This window comes from Zosterops lateralis, assembly GCF_965231275.1.
Source record: "Zosterops lateralis genome assembly, chromosome: 1".
NCBI classification, from domain to species: Eukaryota; Metazoa; Chordata; class Aves; order Passeriformes; family Zosteropidae; genus Zosterops; species Zosterops lateralis.
The window spans coordinates 14,699,455-14,720,800 of NC_139762.1; the positions used below are offsets into that span (position 1 = coordinate 14,699,455).

General features: G+C 38.8%; 1 protein-coding gene across 12 annotated transcripts in view; it reads left to right on the plus strand.

Annotated features, from left to right (window-relative positions):
- Positions 1 to 21,346, plus strand: part of PARD3 (par-3 family cell polarity regulator) — a 444,272-nt gene that overhangs the window by 130,560 nt on the left and 292,366 nt on the right. For all 12 annotated transcript variants that reach the window (XM_083880512.1, XM_083880506.1, XM_083880515.1 and 9 more), the window contains exon 3: positions 18,901 to 19,081. In XM_083880512.1, the coding sequence (XP_083736638.1) occupies positions 18,901 to 19,081 (181 nt within the window). The remainder of the gene's footprint in view (positions 1 to 18,900; positions 19,082 to 21,346) is intronic.

Genomic DNA, 21,346 nt, shown 5'->3' on the forward strand with positions numbered 1-21,346 from the left:
CCCAGAATATATGTGCAAAGTCAATCCAATGGGTTTAGCTGGCATTGGTGACTGGGTTCTGGCAGGAGTGACTGAGGTGACTAGGTAAAACAGGATAGCCTGAATATAGTTATAACTTGTATCTTTAAAGCATCTTTTAGTTTGCAACCACCAGTATTGGTCCTACTGCAGGTAAATTACTTAGCATAGAATGTAAAATTTATGCATGGTCTCCATTTTCTTATTTGGTGAATTAGACCTGGACAAAGAGGTGTGAGGAGGAGCATACAAAGGATCTCTACAGATAGTCCTCCTCTTTCTCCAGCTGTGGTGCCTCTGCAGGTGCTGAGGTTGGCCAGCTCTCCTTACACTATTTTGGAAGGGTGCAGATGCTTCTGGAATCAGTGCACAAATCTCTGCACAGTGGAATTGTGTGAGTGTTCTGCCCTTCCCTGGACAGTCAGGAAGGTCCTGTCTGGCTAAGACCAAGCCAACAGCTGTGGCCTGTTTGCATGCATATTTTCTCTGACCAGAAGTTACCTAGTAGGCTCTGTACTGCTCACTGGCTCCATGCTGCATGGCTCTTCTCCAGGAGAGTTGCCCCATCCTTAGGATCAGGGGTTATGTTGGAAGGAGTTGCAGTTCGGGATTTTTAACCAACCAGTTCCCAGGTTTTGGGGAGCACAGCAGACAGATGATGGGTTAATCTGAAATTTTTCATTCTAAAGTCGGTCACTGGTCTTAATTTTTTTTTTTTTTTTTTTTTTAAACAAAAGGGGTCAGAAAATGACAGATGATCCAAGCTTTCCAAAGACTTATTTAGGGCTTAGAAGAAGGAGGAAGTAGAAGCATCCCTTCACGTTTAGCCACCAAATGCCTTTTGCCAGCACTGAAACTTGTACTGTTTCCTTGTCTGACTGTGCTCTGCAGGGAAACCTTGAAGGAGGAATTTAGGAAGCTGGTTTCTGTCAGCTCAGTTTGAACTGTTTCTACCTGACAGACTTGCATGCAAGATATACTGGACTTCGAGTGAACCTCTTAGAAAAACAAACCCCATTCCTAGTTTGATGTTATAAAGTAAAAAAATTGGGTCAAATGTGTGTTTCTGATGAGAATTAATCACAGCTTGAGTGCCTTAGTTGAATGATTTTTTAAGTTATGTAGGCATGGGGTTTTTTGTTGGTTTTTGGTTTTGGATTTTTTTTCATTCTCCTGTATTACTAGATTTCTAAGATCAAAGCGAACACAGTGAAAAGGCAGGCATGCTGTTAAATCAGTATAGTTTTATTTTACGGGATTTAGAAACTGTTCTAACAGTTCAAATTCAGGGCTTTCTCACAGGAAGTGTTTGCTGGAAGGTGAATGGAAAAGTACATTGGATCAGCAAAGTGTAAATTAGATTCCAGTGTACTTCCAATGCAATATTCAGAGTAGCTTATATTGAACTGTTCATTGCTTTTGCTCACAACTCTCAAAAGTTTTTTGGGTTTTTTTGGAGTGGCTTGATAAGTGTTCCAAACTGTTCTGTGCTTTTGAAACCTGAGTGTGCTTTGCATTTCTTCACCCATCTTTCCCTGTAGTTTTCCACTTCTGTGCAGTCAGCTGAGGAAGAGCAACCTCCTCCTGATAGAAATGTTATATATGCAGTTCTGGGCTGGGCATGTACCATGGTCCCTGTTTTGGGAAGCATGGAGTGTCAGGGTGCATTGTGTTAATCCAGAATGCAGGACATGCCTCCAGAAGACATGACATACACAGTATTCTTGCTTGAAAGAGCAATGCAAAACACTGAATTGAGTTCTTAGGAACACTTGTCCTCTTGAGCACTTGGTGCTTCAGCTCTGCAGTGATGCACAATAGTGCCACAATTTCTTCTCCAAGTTAGGAGCAGGTTCACCTAATGGTCCATGACTGTAGATATTTGGATACTTAAGAAAATTCCTTTACTTGTGAGTTTTAGGGATGGGAGTGGAGTGAAATAAGCATGTAAATAGCTTCAAGTGGAGCTAAAGTTTAGTTATGGGAAGGATTGTTGGAAAAACAAATTTATGATGCTCAGTTGTTTTCTCAAAGGATACTTTATATACCAAAGCCTTGGTTGGATCCTCCTGGCATTTTCAGGATACAATTTGCTAAATCAGAACTGAGGGAATATAGCTGGTAACAGGCCCAAAATAAAAACTTATAAAGTAAACTTCCTTCATGCAAGGCAACAGAATGAATAGAAATATGTATAAAGATTGAAGCTTTCTAGCAGTGATGGGAGAGTGAGGAGAGATTAAGCACAGTACTGCTACTGCGGACAGAATTAGGTGGCTTCAGAAGAAGCGACTGTCGTGCCTGCTCCTCAGCACACTTTACTTCCTGAATTTCTGCTGTGATGGCTGCTGAATCCCACCATGAAGGGGTGGAGGAGGCTGCTTTGTATGTGCTGGCTCTGAGATACATCACTGTTCTCTACTGGTAGGTTGTGTGAACATGAATCATGTGCTTTAATTCCAGCACTGCATCCACTGTACATTCCTTCTGAGCTGGTCCTGAAACCTCCACTGCTGTACCCCACACTGTGAGTTTTCCCTTTGCCTTGGCATCCTGCCTGTGCTGCTGCCTCCCGCTCCCACCCTGAAGGCCCTTGTTACCTTTTAATTCTGCCAATATACATGCTTCCAGAGAAAAAAGTGCATTACCTGTCCACTGGCTGGTGCAGGGAGTCATGATACAGCTGTGTTTTATATGAATGCTTACACAAATCTTCCCTTACACAAATGCACATATGTTTATTCTCCACTCACCTTTGAGAAGCGTCAAGGCATCTGAGATCATAAAATGTATGTATTGGACAATGCTGAATTAACTGTGCCAAAACAAAAAAGACATGTTCCAGTACAGTATAACTTCTCTTTCCTGTCCAGTGTGTTGTTTGCTTTTTTCCTTCTCTTTTCGTCCTATCTCTTCATGGTGTCTGAATGTGAAAGAATGGTGGAGATAATCTGGGTGGTGTTTGCCTTTCCCATCTCAGAAATATCTGTACCAGAACATCCAAAGTAGATGTTTAGTGGGCATAAGAAATGAGTCCATGTCCATTTGGAGCTCAATGTAATAATGGCATCCTAAGATTTTCTTGTTGTTGTTACTGAGGTTAGTTTTGAAATACAATTGTGGTTGGCAGCGCGTGCGGGTGGACTGGGCTGGGGGATGTGCACCTCCTCTGCTTTTTGCCTTTTGATTTTAGTTTGCTCACTGCCAGGCTGAGAGAGCATTTGTAGAAATTGGCATGTAGTGGGTACTGCATTTTCTTTCTGTATTATTTCTAAGGGAATTTAAAATTTCAGTTTGGATTGAGCTTTTCTCATGTTAGCTGGGGCAAATGCCTCTGCATGTCCTGGTACCAGCACAGTGGTCTGACAGATTTCCATTTGTTTGCATTTTTAAGCAGCTGCGCTAGTCCGCCTCTGAGGACTAATCTCCTTTCCTTCTGCATTAGTTATTTTGGTATTAAGTGTAAAATAGAAATATTACATATTTGAAACTTGAGGATTTACCACTTGGAGTTTTAAGGGACTTAGCACAGGTCAAGTGCTCTTGGTAAACGAACGTAATTTAAAATTTTAATTTAGATCAGCTTAAGGACAGAATGCTTTATCAGTGATCTGTAAATTGTATTGGCTACAACTCAAAGTGCTAAAAAAATTCTTTTCCAGCCACTTGCCGCTTCTCATAAGGAGTTTGATAATGATAATGATTATGGGTATGAAAGGAGATGCATTGCCTCTGTTCATCATACAGTCTCAAGCCAGTGCTTTCAAATATGTGTGCCTTAAGTTAAGTCTTAACCAAAGTGTATTTCAGTACCCTGTGGTGGTTTCTGAGGAAGATGTTACAGCAATTCTTTGTGTCTGAAAGTTGGATCACTTTTAAGGGCCTTGGCTGATCTTTACACCAGTCAGGTCAAGAGTGGTTGGCATCGTAGAAAATAAGAACATAGAAGGAAATGACAGTTGCTTTCCTCAAATTATTTTATTATGTTGAATGGACATATACACACATGGGCACAGAGACCAGGATACCTGTGGTAGTTAGCTCCTTTTCCACGGGCTAGTCCGTTTGCTGTCTGTTTGTACACTGGTAGTGCTGGAGCTTCATGATGAGGAGGCTTCCCTCCTCTTCCCCCCACTGCTGGCAGCCAACTGTTCTGCTGTTTTTCTTGCTCATCTGCTCCATCAGATGTGCATGGCCTGCATGCTGCCTCTCTCACATTCTGTATGCTTTGCATTTTTTGCATTAAGTCCCATTTTGCTCTCCCTTCTCCCTAAGACGTTTGAGGTTCCCATCTCAGGAATTCCTGCCAAGTTCTGATCTCAGCATCTGTTCCTGACATTATCCAGATGCTCTAGTTTTGGGGCCTTTAAAACCATGACTTTTCTGTTTCTGTTTTTCTCTGAAACCCAAGTAACCTGGAGCACAGATACAATCATGAAAGTGTTAATCTAATTGTTAAACTATACAGTCATTTTGGAAAGGACGCTTTTGACCACAAGAGTTTTTGCAATTGCTGGTATGTGCTGAATGTAAATTAATTCATTGTGCTGGGATAAGGTTACTTTTGTGTAGCTGTGGCTAGATGGAGCTGTCAGAATGTGTAACGCCGTTTGATTTATGTGCAAAGGCTACACGTGTTAGACTTTCCTGGTATGTGCTATTCATTTTACCTGCTATGGGGTTCAATGGTGATACCCTTTTACTGTTTTAGCATAGGTGATATAATGTTTGGTAATTATTGTGGAAAGTAGAGAAATCATTTGGGATACAACAATTAGGCACAGAGACTTGAATACGGTTTGCTTTCAGTGAGGGGCAACATTATCCTAAAGCAAGGGCATTTGGAACAGTGATGAATGCATGAATGTTTCTGATTAGATGTGTATTTTTTTGTTTTAATGTGGGCAAAGTTCTTTTAATAAGTGAATGGTTTCTAGTGAGGCAGGTAATTTAAAAGTGGTCTTGCACAAGAGAAAAGGTGACCCCTAATGACAGGTATAAAAACTATTCTCTTTAGAAGCTATGCTGTCTCTCATTTTCAGTCTTTGCCTTTTAATAATAATTGCTAAGATGTTTTAATTAAAAGCAGATCTGGGAGGTATTATCTGCTTCCTCTGTTTAGTCCTTTTAAATGTTAATCACTTTTGACAGCATAATTTACCCAGCTACCTGTGTTAGCCTTATGCAATGTATCTATTTGTGTGGCACCAAAATACAAACTGCACCCCAAAAAGGCTTTCTAAAAATTCATATAATTGCAAAGATTAAATGTGGCAGGAGAAATACAAAGAAAGAAGAATTAAATGAAGATTTAATGAGACAGTCAGAAAAGCTATTTCAAGATGGCTGGAGCTTCCCAAGAAATTATTCTTTCGTGAGAGGTAACCAGATTGAATTCACTTCTGTTTCTGCTGAAAGACATTTAGAGAGCAGTGGAAGGTAGGAGGCAAGATTGGAGCTGGCCTTGGAGCTTGTGGACAGTTTCTGTCAAGCAGGATTGTTAGGTTAGGTGCATGCAGAGGAACATGAAAGAAAAAGAGAAAAGAAAAAAAAGATCTTGCCTCCTGCCTCCCCCAATTGCAACCTTTAACTTATAATTGTAAAAATTGAAGGAAACTATAAATTAATCAGTAGAATTTATTTGTCTGTAGGTTATGAATAAATAATTTTTTTCTACATGAGTCAAACAGCTTGTTTTGTGTGATGTTTTTGAATGGAGACTTTAGCAATCAGATTCCACACACTCTTTAACCTTGTGCAAAATTTAATGAAAAACAGAGTTACTACTGAATATACTGTTTTGCCAGCTCGACAAAAGATGTTAAGTTCTGCATATTTTTGCATAATAAAGATGAGTGTTGACAGTGTAATGATCCATTTGGCACAGATAAAATCATGAATGATTTTAATAACCTTACAACAATATTCGAAGTCACTATGAAATACAGACACTTCAACCAGGGCCAGGCCTGCTGGCCTGGTATGAGGTGTCAGCTGCTTTTATAACCTTAATTTTTCCAGGGGAGAAAAGAGGAGAAATATAGGCTAGATGAGCCCTGAGGAGATGGGGAAACATTAGGGGACCTACAAAATGGAAGGGATCTGTTTTGAGATTTTCGTTGCAGTCTTTGTCCACAAGTTGAAGCTGATGGGTTTTGGCAATGCTTGTGTCTCTTTCCCCAGGCTGCACTACACTTTTATTACGTGTTGAAAAATGCATTTTATGGATATGGGGTGAGTCAAGGTAAAATGTAAGAATGATTGTCTGGTCCCAAGTTTGGTAGCTTGAAATGATTGTGCATACAACTGTAATTATGGCTATTTTTTTTTTAACAAGTTCTTTTGTATTCATTCAGGTGATGTAGTTGCATGGTCCCATTTCCACAGTGATTTAGGGAATTAATTTTGAAAATTAGTCCTGAAAGTAAGTCTGGAGTCTTTCAAGCTTTCGCACAAAATGATTTAGGAGTATAATTCTGTCAAAAGTCTCTATTTATATTCCTGTTTCTTTGGTTATAATGCACTACATCCCTGTGTAAAGAAAGAGCACTTCAAGGTGGAGGCTTCTGCAACGAGTAGTCAAGAATCACAGACTGATGTAAAATTATTGTTAAAGTAATATCAGAGACGTGCTTTACTGGTCATTCCTGCATTTCAAAGAAAGAAAAGCACTTGACTACCAGTGAATTTTCAGTTTTCAAGATGGATGTGATTATATTAACCTGCTAGTTTCCTTCTGAGATTCTCCCTTCTTACTCTCTTATTTCTTCCTATGCTTTTTTTTCCCCTTTTGTGCTCATAAGGACTTAAGAGGACAAATCTGAGTAGTTGCCAGGTGGCTTTTAAAAGCAGAATTTCAGAAACACCCGGGCATCTGATCTGTTGCAATTTTATGGGGAGAAAATACATGGGATGCCCTTCCGTAACCTTGTCTGCCAAAATATTGTTGAAAAAGTTTCTCCAGATCATTTTAAAAACGGTTTTGGCACTGGGAGCCCAGGTTTTAGTGAATGTCCCTGAGCCTGTGCTGCTAAGTCATTAAACCTGGTATTTTGTGGGAAATAAACCAGCGTGTGGTGGGTGGAAATCCACCTGGATGTGGATGAATCAGGCTTTTCGTAGTACATACAGAGCTCACTGTAGTCTTCTTAGCTGTAGAAAACCTAAAGGTGTTTAGGAAGATTCTCTCCTTTTCTGGACTATCAAATGTTATCTAAGGAGCGTGTTTTGCTTAAGAGCAGAGCTCTGTGTTTGGCATAGGTTCACATAAAAACTGCGGTGAGTCAACATCCTGTGTCTGGGGATTGCCACAGGATGGGACAACATTGTCTCCATGGATCTCCTGGCATGTGTCATTTACAATCAGCCCAGTGCTGTTGGAAGCTACCTTTTATTCTTAATTTTGTAAGGATAGCCTTACAAAATGTAGTGTAAGTTAAGTTGCAGTGTTTTCACTATTGTTACATGTTAAAATAATAAAAACTGTTAGTCATGAGCAGTCATTTGCATTTAGGATATTTTAGAACCTTATTTAAAGAAGGGAGGCAAGAATTATCCTCTAATGTGCTGGTTATTTTTGTCATTATACACAAAATGAAGAATACTGTTATTATTGTCTTAAATGTCAGAGTAAAATGATTCTCTCTGATTTTTTTTTTTTTAATCTAGATAATGAAGATAGTTTAAAAAGGCACTATATCTCATTGTTTTTCAGACCTCTGAAAAGTTTGGGGGGTGGGGAAGGGATGTGTTATACAAAAGGCAAAAGGCACAGAGTTTTACCTTTTGAACAGACCTTGACGTTTATTTAAAATAAGCCTAATTTAATCGGTATTGTATTGCACACTGAAGATAATTTAGGCTAGTGTCAAGGACAAGTGTTATCTATTCCTTTGTTGTAGTGAGGTATTGAAATAATGAGTGGAACAGAAGGGAATCAGAAAATGTTTGAAGTTTTTCATCTGTGTCTCTAGATGGGTATTTTTAATCACATTCTCCTGGCTTTTGCATGCAAATTACACTGAACAGCACACACTATATAAAATGAAGAGCTGTATTTTACAAAGTCTATTTTCTTGAAGTTTAATAAGCTTGCAAAGATTGTCCTGTGCTTTAACTAACTAGTTACCTTTTTGTACCTCAGCTGAAATTAAAATCTTAGAATTTAATGCTGCTGTTTTGATCCTGTAGCAGAGGAATAGAAAGCCTGGTCCTTTTTAGGAGGTTTCTGAAACCATTTCTTTCCTGGTTCTCAATGACTGCAGCTCTCAATGACAGATGAGACAACTGTTAAGATTTAATACATTTTTATTTCAGCAATATATCTTGCTGTGTGACACCAGCCCCTCTAATAACCCAGTGTCTGGATTACTTACTGCATAGCGTCACTGCTTAACTGCTGACCTCTGTGGCAGAAATAAAATACTGAACTCCTGTACGGTCTGTGCTCTTGACTTGGAAATCTGCAGACCTGCAGAGTCATCCCATACCATGAGCTCAGCTGCATGAAGTACAGTCAGGGTATCTTTTTGAGCCTTGTCCTGTAAGAAGGCAGACTTTCGTAGTGTGCTCTAAAAGTGTGAAATTGTTTGGAAAGTAATACTGACAGCATTGTCCTCAGTGTGGTTCACATCTACTCATTTGTGCTGAGGAATCAAAAATGGAGAAGATGAAATTGGCTTATTCACATACTCAGATGTGCCCCAACTACTTCCCAAGCACAGCACTCTCTCTTCTGAAATCATGTTTTCTTCATGCACCACTTTAAAGATAGGATGGATATAATTTTTTCCAGTTTCTTTTCAAAACGAGCTAAGGAGATACCGTGGTAAATCACATATTGTGGTAATTTTGCAGAGTATGTACTTAGCCATGAACAAGAGCACTGTTGGTACAAAAGGATTTTGGAAGAAATCTTTCCTGTAGAAATTGAGGATTTAAGAAAATAACAGGGCAGCATATACAGAAAAGTATTATATATGCTTTCAAAGGAAGAGTTGGTAAAGAAACAACCCATTAAAAAATACCATGATAAAAACCTTCTGATTGAAAAACTGTCCTATTTAGGCAGAGAAATTTTCTCCAGCTGTTCTCATAGCCCAAACAAGCATGGATTTAAGCATTTTTGTACTAGTCATATGGAGGGCTTGTAACAATTGTGGGAAGCAAACTTCTAAGCATAATATCTTAATTTTTGCTGAGAAGCATAAAAGAAAAACAAAATTTTTTTTCTTTAATGGGATGATGTTCTCTCTTCCTGCCCTCTTAACCATAGTTCTGCATTTAGTTGGAAGCTGGGAAATGTCTTTAGCCCATCATCTTAACCAGGCCAGTTCTGCAGTGAGATGTATCTGCATTTCTTGTGTTTGGACTCCCAAGGCTGACTCCATCCTCTGTGAGATCAGGGTGCAGCCAGGGCACTGCCCATCCTTGCAGCAGGGTTTGGCTTAGCACCTGTGAGTGCCAGTGCTGATGAATACCTTCACTGAGAGGGCTGGAATCAGCAGCTAGTTACAAGAGCTTGTGTATGGTTCCTTAGCATGAATACAGTCAATAGCAGAAATGCAGCATTCAGAAGCACAATTTAAAGTAACAAGCTGCAGCTTCCAGATCTGTTCCCAGCCAGGTGAGCATGCCCTGCTGAAGAGAAACTCTCCTCCTGGCTCCTGTCCTTCTGTCTGTTCTGTCAGCTCCATGAAATGTGGGTGTTTCTGGGTTTCTGGGTTGTCTGTCTGTAAGAGCTGACCAACGTGGATGTCTTTGGAGGTTTGCTGCTAATGAAAACCAATATCCAGCCCTAGTGTTGGACTTGCTGTGTCCATGCAGTAGCTTTAGCCACGTAAGCACATCAGAAGGGCTTTGCAGGATAATCTGTGTGTGCTCTGTGTGTTCTTGTGTCTGTCTTTGTATCTGTCTGTCTGTCTGTACATGTGGGCTGGCGGTTCAGTTCTTGGACAGTGCATTACATGTAGAAGTGGTCTGTGGTACAGTCAAGGGCTGAGGTCATGGAGAACCAAATGCAGCCAACCAAGCAGGCAGCTCAGTGTCTGCTACTGCTTGTACTCCTTGTGATAATTTAAACTCTGCTCAGTTATTGTCTTATTTCTTTGTCTAAGCCTCAGCCTGATTTACACCACGAAGGTCAGGTCAAGAGCAATTCAGACAGAATATACACAAATTACTTTTTCAGAATGTCACTTTTTCATGCTTACTTTTAGACTGTTGCTCAGCAATAAGGAGGAGAAGAGAAAAAAAAAAACCTTTTAAATATATGAAATTAATCTTTTAAATATTTTAACATTTTAAATATATTTAAAGTATTTTTAATAGCATGGGAACTTAGAGGATAGTACCTAAAAAACTGCATTTAATTCCTACTGGGAGAGGATTAGATTGCAATTTAATATTGATTCTAGAATTTCTCAGATCAAAGTGCCATGGGAAATGAATAATCTAAAGCGATGTTTTAATAAAAAGCTTGTATATTTACTTCAGAATAATTTCTTAGATTTAAAGAATCATGAAAGCAGAAGATTTTAAAACTACCTGTAAAATTAAAGTATCCTTGGAATCAATAGATGAGTTTTGATCTTGCAGATATGATTTAACTTGGTGTGTTATGTTGAGCTTTGAAAGCAAGAAGTGCTTACTTAGCAGATTTGGGAATGACTTTCACTAGGACCTGTGATGTATTTTCCAGCACTGGTTATCTCATGGGGTTTTTGAGGGGGTGGATTATGTTCAGAGGTACATGCAGAGTCCTGCATGTGGGCTGGAATAACCCCTCTCAGCAGGATGGGCTGGGAGGCTGCTCCCTGTAGGGACAGACCTGGTGGAGAACCTGATGGATGTGGGTCAGCAGTGCCCTTGTGGTGAAGATGACCAGCTCCCCCCTGGGCTATATGAGCAAGGCTGTAGCCAGCAGGCTCAGGGAGGTGATTAGGCTGGACCTGAGCTGGCAATGTGCACTCACAGCCCAGAGAGCCAGCCACACCCTGGGCTGCATCCAAAGCTTTGTGGGCAGTACAGTGAGGGAGGGGATTCTGCCCCTCTGCTCTGTTGTGGAGAGATCTGTCTGCTGCATCCAGCTCTAGGGTCCCAGCACAGGAAGGGCATTGACCTTTTGAAGTGACACCACCAAGATGATTAGAGGGGTGATGGAGTGCCTTTCCTATGAATAAAGGCTGAGAGAATTGGGATTGTACAGCCTGGAGAAGAGAAGGCTTCAGCGTGACCTAATTGCAGCCTTCCAGTACCTGAAGGGCACCCATAAGAAAGAGGGAGAAGGATTTTTTACAAGGACATGCAGTTACAGGGCAGAGGGGGACGGATTAAAACTGAGAGTTGGTTTAGATTACATATTAGGAAAAAAATGTTTACTTTGAGAGTGGTGATGCACTGGACCAGGTTTCCCAGAGAAGTTGTGAATGCCCCATCCCTGGGAGCGTTCAAGGCCAGGCTGGACGGAGCTCTAGGGAAGGTACCACTGCCAGTGACAGGGGGGTTGGAACTGGATGATCTTTAAGGTCCCTTTTAATCCAAATCATTCTGTGATTATTTTGGCCTTCTCAATCCAAGGAAGACATTATAGTGATGGCCCAGCCAGAGACCATCAGAGTGAATTAGTGGGCTGGAAGCTGTCACAGGGCAAGGGGGACCTTTAGGGGTGCTCTGTGACCATGTGGCTCCTTAAGGCACAACGGTCTTGATGTAGCTGCTCTCTGTTAGGGATGGTGAAGATGGAACTGGACTTTTCGCTGAGGTGCACAGGAGCAGTGGAGCAGTGTAAGAGACAACAGACACGTAACAAGGGAAGTTTCAACTGGATATAGGGAAAAGGACCAAGAGGGCCAAATGCTGGGAGAGAGCTGAGAGAGGTTGTGGACTGTCCGTACTTCAGCTGGATGTGGCTCTGAGCAGCTTCCTCTCTCTGACCCTGGTTTGAACAAGCACTTGGACTAGTACATTTCCAAAGGTCTCTTCCAGTTCAGGTTATTCTATGATTCTGTACAAGGTCACACTTCTGTATAATCCACTGAAAATCGAATATAAAGTATTAATATGATGGTGGCATGTGACCCTTTAAATGTCCTTATTTTTCCAAAAGCCGTAATGCAGTAAAGTTATTGTGAAAAGTTGTTTGGCTCCCTTCCAGCTACTTTACTTTGAGAAGTTTTATGAAAAGTTCTGGTTTCATGGCTGAAGTGATTAATTAGGACAGGTAATGATTTTCTTGAAATTATAGAGGTTTGTTGTTTGTATTACAGCTTATCCTAAATTGAAATGGTGCTTGCCCTTTTTCTCCTTTTAAAATGCTGGGTGATGTCTGGGTCTGTAGAGGGGATGCTCAGGTTGCACATCACATCCAGCACAGAATGACTCTTAGATGCTGCTATTTTGCTAATTAAATTTTTTTTTTTTTTTTAATATCTGTGAGCAGTAGTGTATTATTGTGAAAATACCTATTTTGTATTTTCTCTTACTAGCTCATTGAAACAGTAGTTATATTTAAATGGGTTTTTAATGAGCCATGTAGAAAAGTGAAGCTCAAGGAATAATAAGAATTTGGGTCTGCCATGGGGCTATTAAAGTCAGTTCAGTCTTCAGAAAACCTATGAATTGATTTTGTATTTAGTTTCTTTCATTTCTAAATAATAATTGGCTGCTCCCTTGCTAGAGATTTTCCAGAATTTATGGAGTTTTTTCTCTTACACTCATCTGTTCATTCACAAGCAACTTGTGTTTTGGGATGTTTTAGAGTCTGAGGTGCCATTAGCTGAAATTTGATTTACTGCTGGGCCTTATTAAACAACTATTCCTTAGTTCTGCATTGTAACATGGACTGAGACTGGTTTTGGGTATAAGTGGTTTTTGCCAACCCTCAAGAGTTGCTAGAGAGCTGTGCTTTTATGTTCTGTTGCCATCTCCCTCACTTGTGCTGGTTGCAGAGGATGGGTGTAGTCAGTTCTTTTGGTGCCTTGCTAGTTCACTGTACAGTCTTGCTTGAGACTGGAAGTGTTTTTTGCTGAAGAAAGGATGTCAGTGATGTTCATGTTTAAATTTTTTTGCCAGCCTTCTCCATGTCCTCTTCCCAGGCACCTGCTGCACGTGTCTGAAAGTGCATGGCCATGATGTGAGAGGGGTTGAAATCTCCCTTACAGCAGCCCATGGCTGTCACAGTGAGTGCAGACAGAGACCTACACAGTGGGACTGCAGGACCTGGGCTTAACACCCTGGCATCGGACGTTAAAGTAGCTACTTTAGGGGAAGATATTTTCACAAGCTAATTTAGATTTTAGAGTCTCATTTGAACTATCAAAATCTATTTTCAAGGGCCATTAGTCCCCTATGGAAATGTTCAGTTATTAAGCGTAAACTGAGAACCAGAATCTTTGACAGCACTGGTGCCTCACCAGAGGTGTGTGGTTTAACTGCTCTGTCACTTGGAGCTGTCTCAGGTCTATGCTCTCTGTTCTCCTGGAGCCAGAAAAATGGCATTTTGTGTGAAGGGCAGTTTCGTCCATAGATGTCCATCCTGCAGGAGAAGTTGTGCAGCATAAATGCCAGAAGACCACAGCAGCTATGAAAGGGAAGACCACATCTGGAAGTTGTATATATCAGGAGGGGAAGTGCAGGGTTCAGACACTTTGGGTTGCTCAGCAGATTAACTACTGAACAATTGGCCACTGGACAGCCAGAACAAATTAGGAATGTTCTTGTATGAAATTGTCTCAAGTGTCCTTCTGGTGTGAAGAAACCAGATATTTAAAATGGCTTCTAATAATCTAAAAAGGTGAGTGATTTCAGTTTCACTCAGTGTTAAAAAGAGTGGGTAAGAAGTGTAGAGCCTTTGTGAAACCCAGAGGGTATGAAAACCAGAGGATCAGTTACTGTATTTCTAGCAGGAGAATGAAGCTTTAATCCTCACTGATAATAAAATAAATCTGAAATCATTGTTGGTGCCTACACATGAGCCAGTATCAGATTCATCAATAAATATCACCAAAGAATTAGCAAATTTTGGACAAGTATTTAGGAATATGCAAAATTAGAGTGTTCTTTTTGACAATCTTATCATAGTGGTGGAAAAGTACAGCAGAAGTTTCAGGCTTTATGAATTGCTTTGGAGTAGAGGATTTCTGGTTTTGTGGTTTGCTGCTGAAGAGAGATGACCTGATCAGACTATTTGATAGTGATGGATTGGTTTATATGATAGTAGTACTTAATGAAAATGTAAACAGCCATTGCTGGTGGAAATAGTTTTTTAATCCAGTTAATTAGCATTCAAATACTTAATCTAGTCTATTAATTAAGACTGCATATGTGTTTACTAATTTTTAATTACTTTAGAATAGACGGAAATTGTAATAATTAATGTTGGAACGCAGACTGCTGCTGCTGTGTCAATATTAAAATAAATCAATCTTCTTGCCTTTTATTTATTTAAGTAAATATAACCTGGTTAGCATCATGTGTTGAGTCTCAGATGGAGCAGTAGAGAAACTCATCCTCTCTTTCAGAAAGAGCAAGATGTTGGATTGTAATTAATTCAATACAACCCGGTGTTATAGACGGCTCAATGTGGTCACAGGCTGGAATCCTTCCTCCTATCCCAGATCCAAAGGTGCCCCAGTAAAACTTGTTTTGCTATCTCAGGCTGTGAAATAATTTCTTTAGAAGGCATTTGCTTGATGAAGCTAACATATCTAGCAAAATGTTATATTACTCTCCCTTCATTGTCTGTCTGCTATGGAAAGACACTTTATCAGCCAAAAGAGAAGAACATCAAGTAATTGGTTTTTAAACTGTACTCCTATATTTTTTTTTTATCTTCAGAGGATAAAGATGACAATAAAAAAATCCCTTACACTTCTTGAAATATACTCATGATCACAAGTATGCTTTTTACAGCTGGGATAATTGTTGAGTTTTACTGCAGTTTTGTATTTCTAAAAAGAGAAAAACTTGGTCAAACACTGAATGCTGTTGTTTTTTAGAATAATTGTATCTTTTGCTGATAATTCACACAAAATTGCTTGTATTTCTTGCTGTGGGGTTTAAAAAGTATTTTAGTTTATGCAGTTGACATTTGAAAACTTACTCTAATTCCATTGCTGAAATGGGATTAGCCTTCTGTAAGTTCTAATCCAAACAAAGCTGCTGTCTTTATATCTGAATGTATTAATGAATATTTGCAACTTATTTTTTCTTGAAAAAGTTGTATACACATATACTGGGGAACAAAATCTTACATTGTTCAAACTGATGACCCTTCTTCTGCCATCTTACCATGATAAATGATGATAATAAAACCTCTCACCTTTCTGTTGCTTTTGCCATATTATAATAAGAAATGTAAGCATGCCAATCTAAATTAGGCCTATTATTTATTAAATTTGTTTTGTGATGACAAGGTGGTTTGTTTTTACTTAATTTTATTTCCTATTTGCAGATTTTTAGTTCAGTGATTGAAAAATGCAGATAGTCCTGTTGCCTCAGGTGATTAAAACTAATGTAACCTATTAAACCGTATTCTCAAATCTTTGATACATTCAAGTTGAGGTCCCATGGAACATTGGGTGTATAAAATATATTATAATTATTTATTAACTGTTGTAGATATGATATTTGGTCTTTGGTGTGTGTTTGTCTTTAACAAAAATAAAATTAAACCAAATTTAATCTTACCAGTATTCACTGAATTCTGGTGTAAGTTCTTTTAAAGGGCTGATAGTGGTCTAATATTGAACAGCTAAGCTATTTTCTTTATTAATGCATTACTGTGGTTTGTTCAGTCCTTCTGCTGTTCATTTCTGCATAAGAGTGGATATTCTGATGAGTTTCTGAGGTCACTGCAGGTAATGAGATCTAAAACTGAAAGACAGAGAACAGGAGGCACAGCTCATTTCAGGTATTAGAAATAATAGACTGATTCTCGAAAGGTTAGAGTAGCTTCAGTCATTCTTTCTTATTAAAGAAGAAAAAGATCTACATGGAAGCAATCTCCTGACAGTAAAGATGATGTTTCCAGAAAAGATAGTCATCTTTGTTTTCTACTCTCATTGTAAATCTGGCATCTAAAGCCCAGCAAAATACCGTAGGCTTACCATTGACTGTAAGCTGATAAAAGCTGGTCTAGTAATGTGTGCTCCATTCTTTGCAAAATTAAAAACATCTCTGTGGCCTTTAAACGTGACTCAATAAGAGGCCTTTTCCCTGGCACAGAGCAGTGTTTATTGCTGTGGATTCTTGCAGCAAAGGATTCTTCACAGCTCCAGTGACCTGCTCTTGTGGTTCCTTCCACATTCCACACTGTGAGGGTGTTTCTTACAGTTTTTTGTTTTGTTTCTTGTTCTTGCAAGCATGGTAGTCAAGGTGTGATCTCTGGGCCTCCAGCAGTACAATTCCTCTCCTTGAATAATCTCCTTTGGTTAAAATAAGGATGTTGAGGAAATCAGAGATAAATGCTTCATATCATAATATAGTGCAAGATGTTTTGGCTGTCCTTGTTTCCCATGAGCTCATAATCTGGCAGAATGGCATACCAGGGTCTGGAAATCAAGATTCAAGAGTGTTTATTTGCATTAAATCTTCTAGTCCCAAAGACTTTCTAGCTCATTATGAGGACTGAGCTATTGTAGTCCAGATAGCTACTGGACCATTGTAGTGCTGTTTTACAATGAACTTCCTAACCTGTGTTCCTAATGATAATTAGATTTTGAAGAGACTAACATGGCTTGTGTTTCTTCACACTGAAAAAAATGTTACAACTTGGTGTGCCTTTTAATGGAACTGAAGCCTTTTGAAGGTTTGATGCTGTCAAAACTGTGAATACCTGCAAAAAACCTATAAGATCAAAAGCTAAGCTTGAAATAAGAAACATTCATTTTTAGATGTTCTGAAGTTATAGATGTAGACTGTCTGGAACAGGCAAAAAGCTGGAGGCAACTTGGAGTAGGAGATAACATGCACAGAGATTTATATGCACATACCTTTTTGCATATATATAATATCTGTAAAATACTTGGAACAAACGTAATTGGGGGATTTATCTTGATACATGACATGCAAAGGACAAAAAGATTTGATGTCTCATGCTAGGATTCTTAAATGCTTTGTTTATCTTTTGTTGTAATACCTTACAGATCTTCACTTATGGATTAATTTCAGTTGCTGGAGATTAGTAATTAGCTTGCTGTAAAACAGTAAGAGAGTTATGAGTAAAGTTTTAGAAGCATATTTTTGTAAGCATTGATATTTCACATTGTGTTATAAAATTAAATTTCCAATACTCTTGAGCTACTGACATTTTGGTGTTGTCATGTCTCTTTTGTGTGTAGATTTCTCAAGCATAAAATAATGACTTTTATGGTAAAAACATGCTCCAGCTGTCTGCAGCTGCAGTCTGGTTTTCCTGCTGCTACCTACCTTTCGACTAGCACTGGAGAGGGCATGGATCCTTTATCCATTACCAGTTTCTTCTTTCTTCTTGCATACCTGAGCCTAAATTTGCATTGGATATGGAATTATTGGCAGAAGTTTGCTACTCTCTGTAATTTCAAAAGAGTAAATGCCTGAGAGTACTTTCAAAAGCTGAATTCCCAAATGCTTTGCACTTGGACTTAGAGTTGTGGTTTTAAATTTTTTTATTGATGCTTATGTAAGTTGAATTTGAGTAAAGGGACTATTTTTAAAATCTTTTGACTAAGATGATGTTGAAATTACTTTAAAAAAAAAGGAGAAAATGACCTCTGGTGCCTTTTGGTTACATAAAGTTTTAGCTGTTGTGCTAACAGAATAAACAATTTGCAGAGACCAGCTTAGGTTTAAATTGATTTGCTCCATTTACCCTACCAATTTGGACAGAAGAATGTAATGCTTTCTTGGAAATGTCTTTCAAATATAATATTATAGATTAATTTGCAGGCTGCAGGATGCTGCTATCCATAAAACTTTTTTCTCCATCTTGAAAATTAAGTTCTAAAATGAAATGTGTTTAAGAGCTGGTGTTATCTCTTTCAGTATGTTACTGAAAGATAAATTGGGATAAATTATCTGTTTCGAATAAGTGCATAAAATAATTTATAGAGGAAAATATATCTCAGGTTTATAAAACAATCACCGTGATGTTTTCCTATTTTTCTTGCAGTGGTGAACACAGATTTAATAATTTTTTATTAAATTAGTGACTTGGCAAAGTTCTAAATGGGACTTGAGATTTCAAACTTGTCTTGGAGAAGTTAATGGCAAAGACATACAGAGTATCTCCATAAATCTGACTAAAGAAATTTTGCCAAAGAAGCCCACAACTTAAGTCATAATAATAGATAATAGGTCAATAGATGGCAGATCAATAGATGATGACTGGTTGTGATTATAACACTTTCTTGGCTTTGTATTTCATCTGTGGCTTTCAGTGTGTATCAACGTAAGTTCTTGAATGTTTTTATTCTGTAAAACTGTGGTTTTGCTCATGATTTGACTTTAGTAGTGATGTGTATTGAGGTATCTAAACAGAGATACTGAATTCCAGTACACAGGCATCAATCTACACTCAAATAGTTGTTTGCATTTCTGGGTAAGATTAAGTGGTTTGCTGGGGAAGGTGCAACCGTTGGTCTCCTGACTTGGTGCCATTCTTTCTGTGGCTCACAGTGATGAGTTTCATGTCCCATCATAGCTGATGACCCTTTATAGTATCCAATTAATGGCTGCCTTTCCATGGGCTGATGATGTTGTGATCTAGGCATTGATCGGAGCCTCTGCTGATAGACACTCCATGTTCCTTGGTGGAAAGAAATAATGAAATGCTGATCTGCAATGGCACTTTGATTGTGTTGAGGTTTTTCTTTTTTTAACAGTAGATTAAATTGTCATTTACAGCTCGTGGCTGTGTTTGATGAGCAAGATCCACACCATGGGGGTGATGGCACCAGTGCCAGCTCGACAGGCACGCAGAGCCCGGAGATTTTTGGCAGTGAGCTCGGCTCCAACACAGCATCGGCCTTTCAGCCTTACCAAGCAACAAGTGAAATTGAGGTCACCCCGTCAGTCCTTCGTGCAAGTGAGTAAATGTTCTTGGTATCTCAATGTGTTTTGTCTAAATTTACAAAGATGACAAGTGCCGTTACCCATCGATGCTGCTGGGAAAAGTGATTCATTATCTGTCCTTATCGAAAGCTGATCAGAACTGAGAAACTGCGTAAATGCTTCTTGCATGCAAGTAAACAAACCTGTTCTGTTTTAATAAATTATTTATAAATTGCTTTTAGGAGCCATAAGCTTCTTCTGTGCTGCCAGTTTAAAATTGTCCTCACACTGAAAATCACAGCAGTATCTCCAAATGTAGTTGCTGCATGGTGTAATTTTCGGTTTGCCAGTTTTGTTCCATTTAATGAACAAAATGGTAAAAAGAAACTAAAGATAGGAGCACTTTCTACTTAACCTGTCAATGTTGCTAGGTTATGCTGTCACCTTTCCATAAAAGCACCTACTAAAATGTGCGTTTACTGTGTTGCAAAAATGTACTTCAAAAAGCAGAGACTGCAGCCAGAAACATCCCTTTATTTTGTTTATTTCAATGTGGTGAACATTTGTTGGAAAACCACATAGCAGGAATTACTTTTCACATTTCTTGCTCAGGCACGTTCTTTGAATATTTGAGCTTATTAAGAAGAAAAATTATTTAATGAAATTTACTGTGTAATTTTCATGTTGTTAAAAGTACTGTGCAAACAAGACAATGTGGGTAAGGCATTGTGTCCTTTTATGTGTAGCGTCTATCATTTTGCTTACGGAACTTTTGAAATAGGCACTCCAGAAAATTCTTAGCAGAAGTTATTATCAGTCCTTTGATATTTTACGGATATGTTGCTTAAAACAATGTGTAATTTCCAAGAGATTGATTTTGTGTAGGTGTTTTTTTAATGGATAAAATCTGTGTTTAAACAGTCAGGTAAAATGCAAATGGAAAAGTTACCACTCTGTTAAGTTTGAGGGTTTTTGTACCAGTATGTTTTCTGTAAAAGTAAGGGAATAGCATTTAACAATTAGCTTACATAGAGCTGAATATGTGTCTTTTCAAGCTATAACTGTGCTTCATTGCAACACAGAATTAAATTAGGGAAGGATTAATGGCGGAATAAAGAAGTATCCTGGAGTTTCAAGACCCTTCCATTTTGCTGTCACTAGAGTATGTCACTGCTAAATGCACAAATCATTTCCATGCATAAGCCAAAAAACTGTCCTCCTTGGTTCTCAACTTAGTAGGGGTTAGAGCTGGCAAATGCATACACATTTTCTCCTTAGTGAGATTATCCGGTGAATTATACAATACATGAACTTTACTGCATCAAAATCATATAGTACAGCTAAAACTCAATGGTGTATTGGACAGCTCACTTATATTTGGTGTCATTCTGGAAAATACATGGAACAGTTGGCTAGTTCACTGATTGCTAAGATGACCAAAAAGGGGTTTGAGACCCTTCAGCACAAAGGTCTTTAGCAATACAGAAAACTTCTAAAACTGTTGGTACGAATTATAGTGCTTTGACACTTTTTATAGAAGCATGCCCAAATAAAGTATGTTAAACAATTTGTAATAAATATGTTATCAGAAATCAGAAATGTTCTCCTATCTATCTAATTCCTTTTTTCAAATGTTGACAGATATATACTTTGGGTTCTAAATGTTCCAAACCACAGGCTTGGAATCCCAATGCAGTAATATTATCCCATATTAAACATACCTATTTCAGGAATTTCATTTAAATATACATTGAAAATGGAAATACTATCCTCATTGTATTTCCTTTATAACTTGTGAAGTGAAGCATAGCATACAAATGGTATTCTCAGTATTTCAAATAATTATCTTCTTACTGTGTAAGTTCTATTCAGCAAATAAAACCCATCCAGTTTTGTGGTAGATGCAGATCCTGATTATTACATGTTGACAAGGTCATATATCTATTAATTGGATTGGAGATGGGATACAAAATTGCTGTAATTATTGTAATTTTCCAGCTAATTGCAGGGTTGGCGGTGAATATTTTACTTCTAACAAATGAAAAACAGTATTCCGTCTGAAATTGGTTTATAGCGTTTGAGACGTTTTGTTTTACATCTCCGGTGCAGTGGCTGGCGGGGCGGGCTGGGCTCCGCGGTGGTTCTGTGCCCCCGTGGTGCCACTCACCTGCACCCTCTGCTCCCAGGCAGCAGCTCCCTGCCTTAGGCTGGGGCTCAGAGCCTGCTGAGATCCTCCTCTCTTTGTTCTGGTTGCCATGCTACCCCTTTTGTTTGTTTATAGATCACACCATCGCTCCTC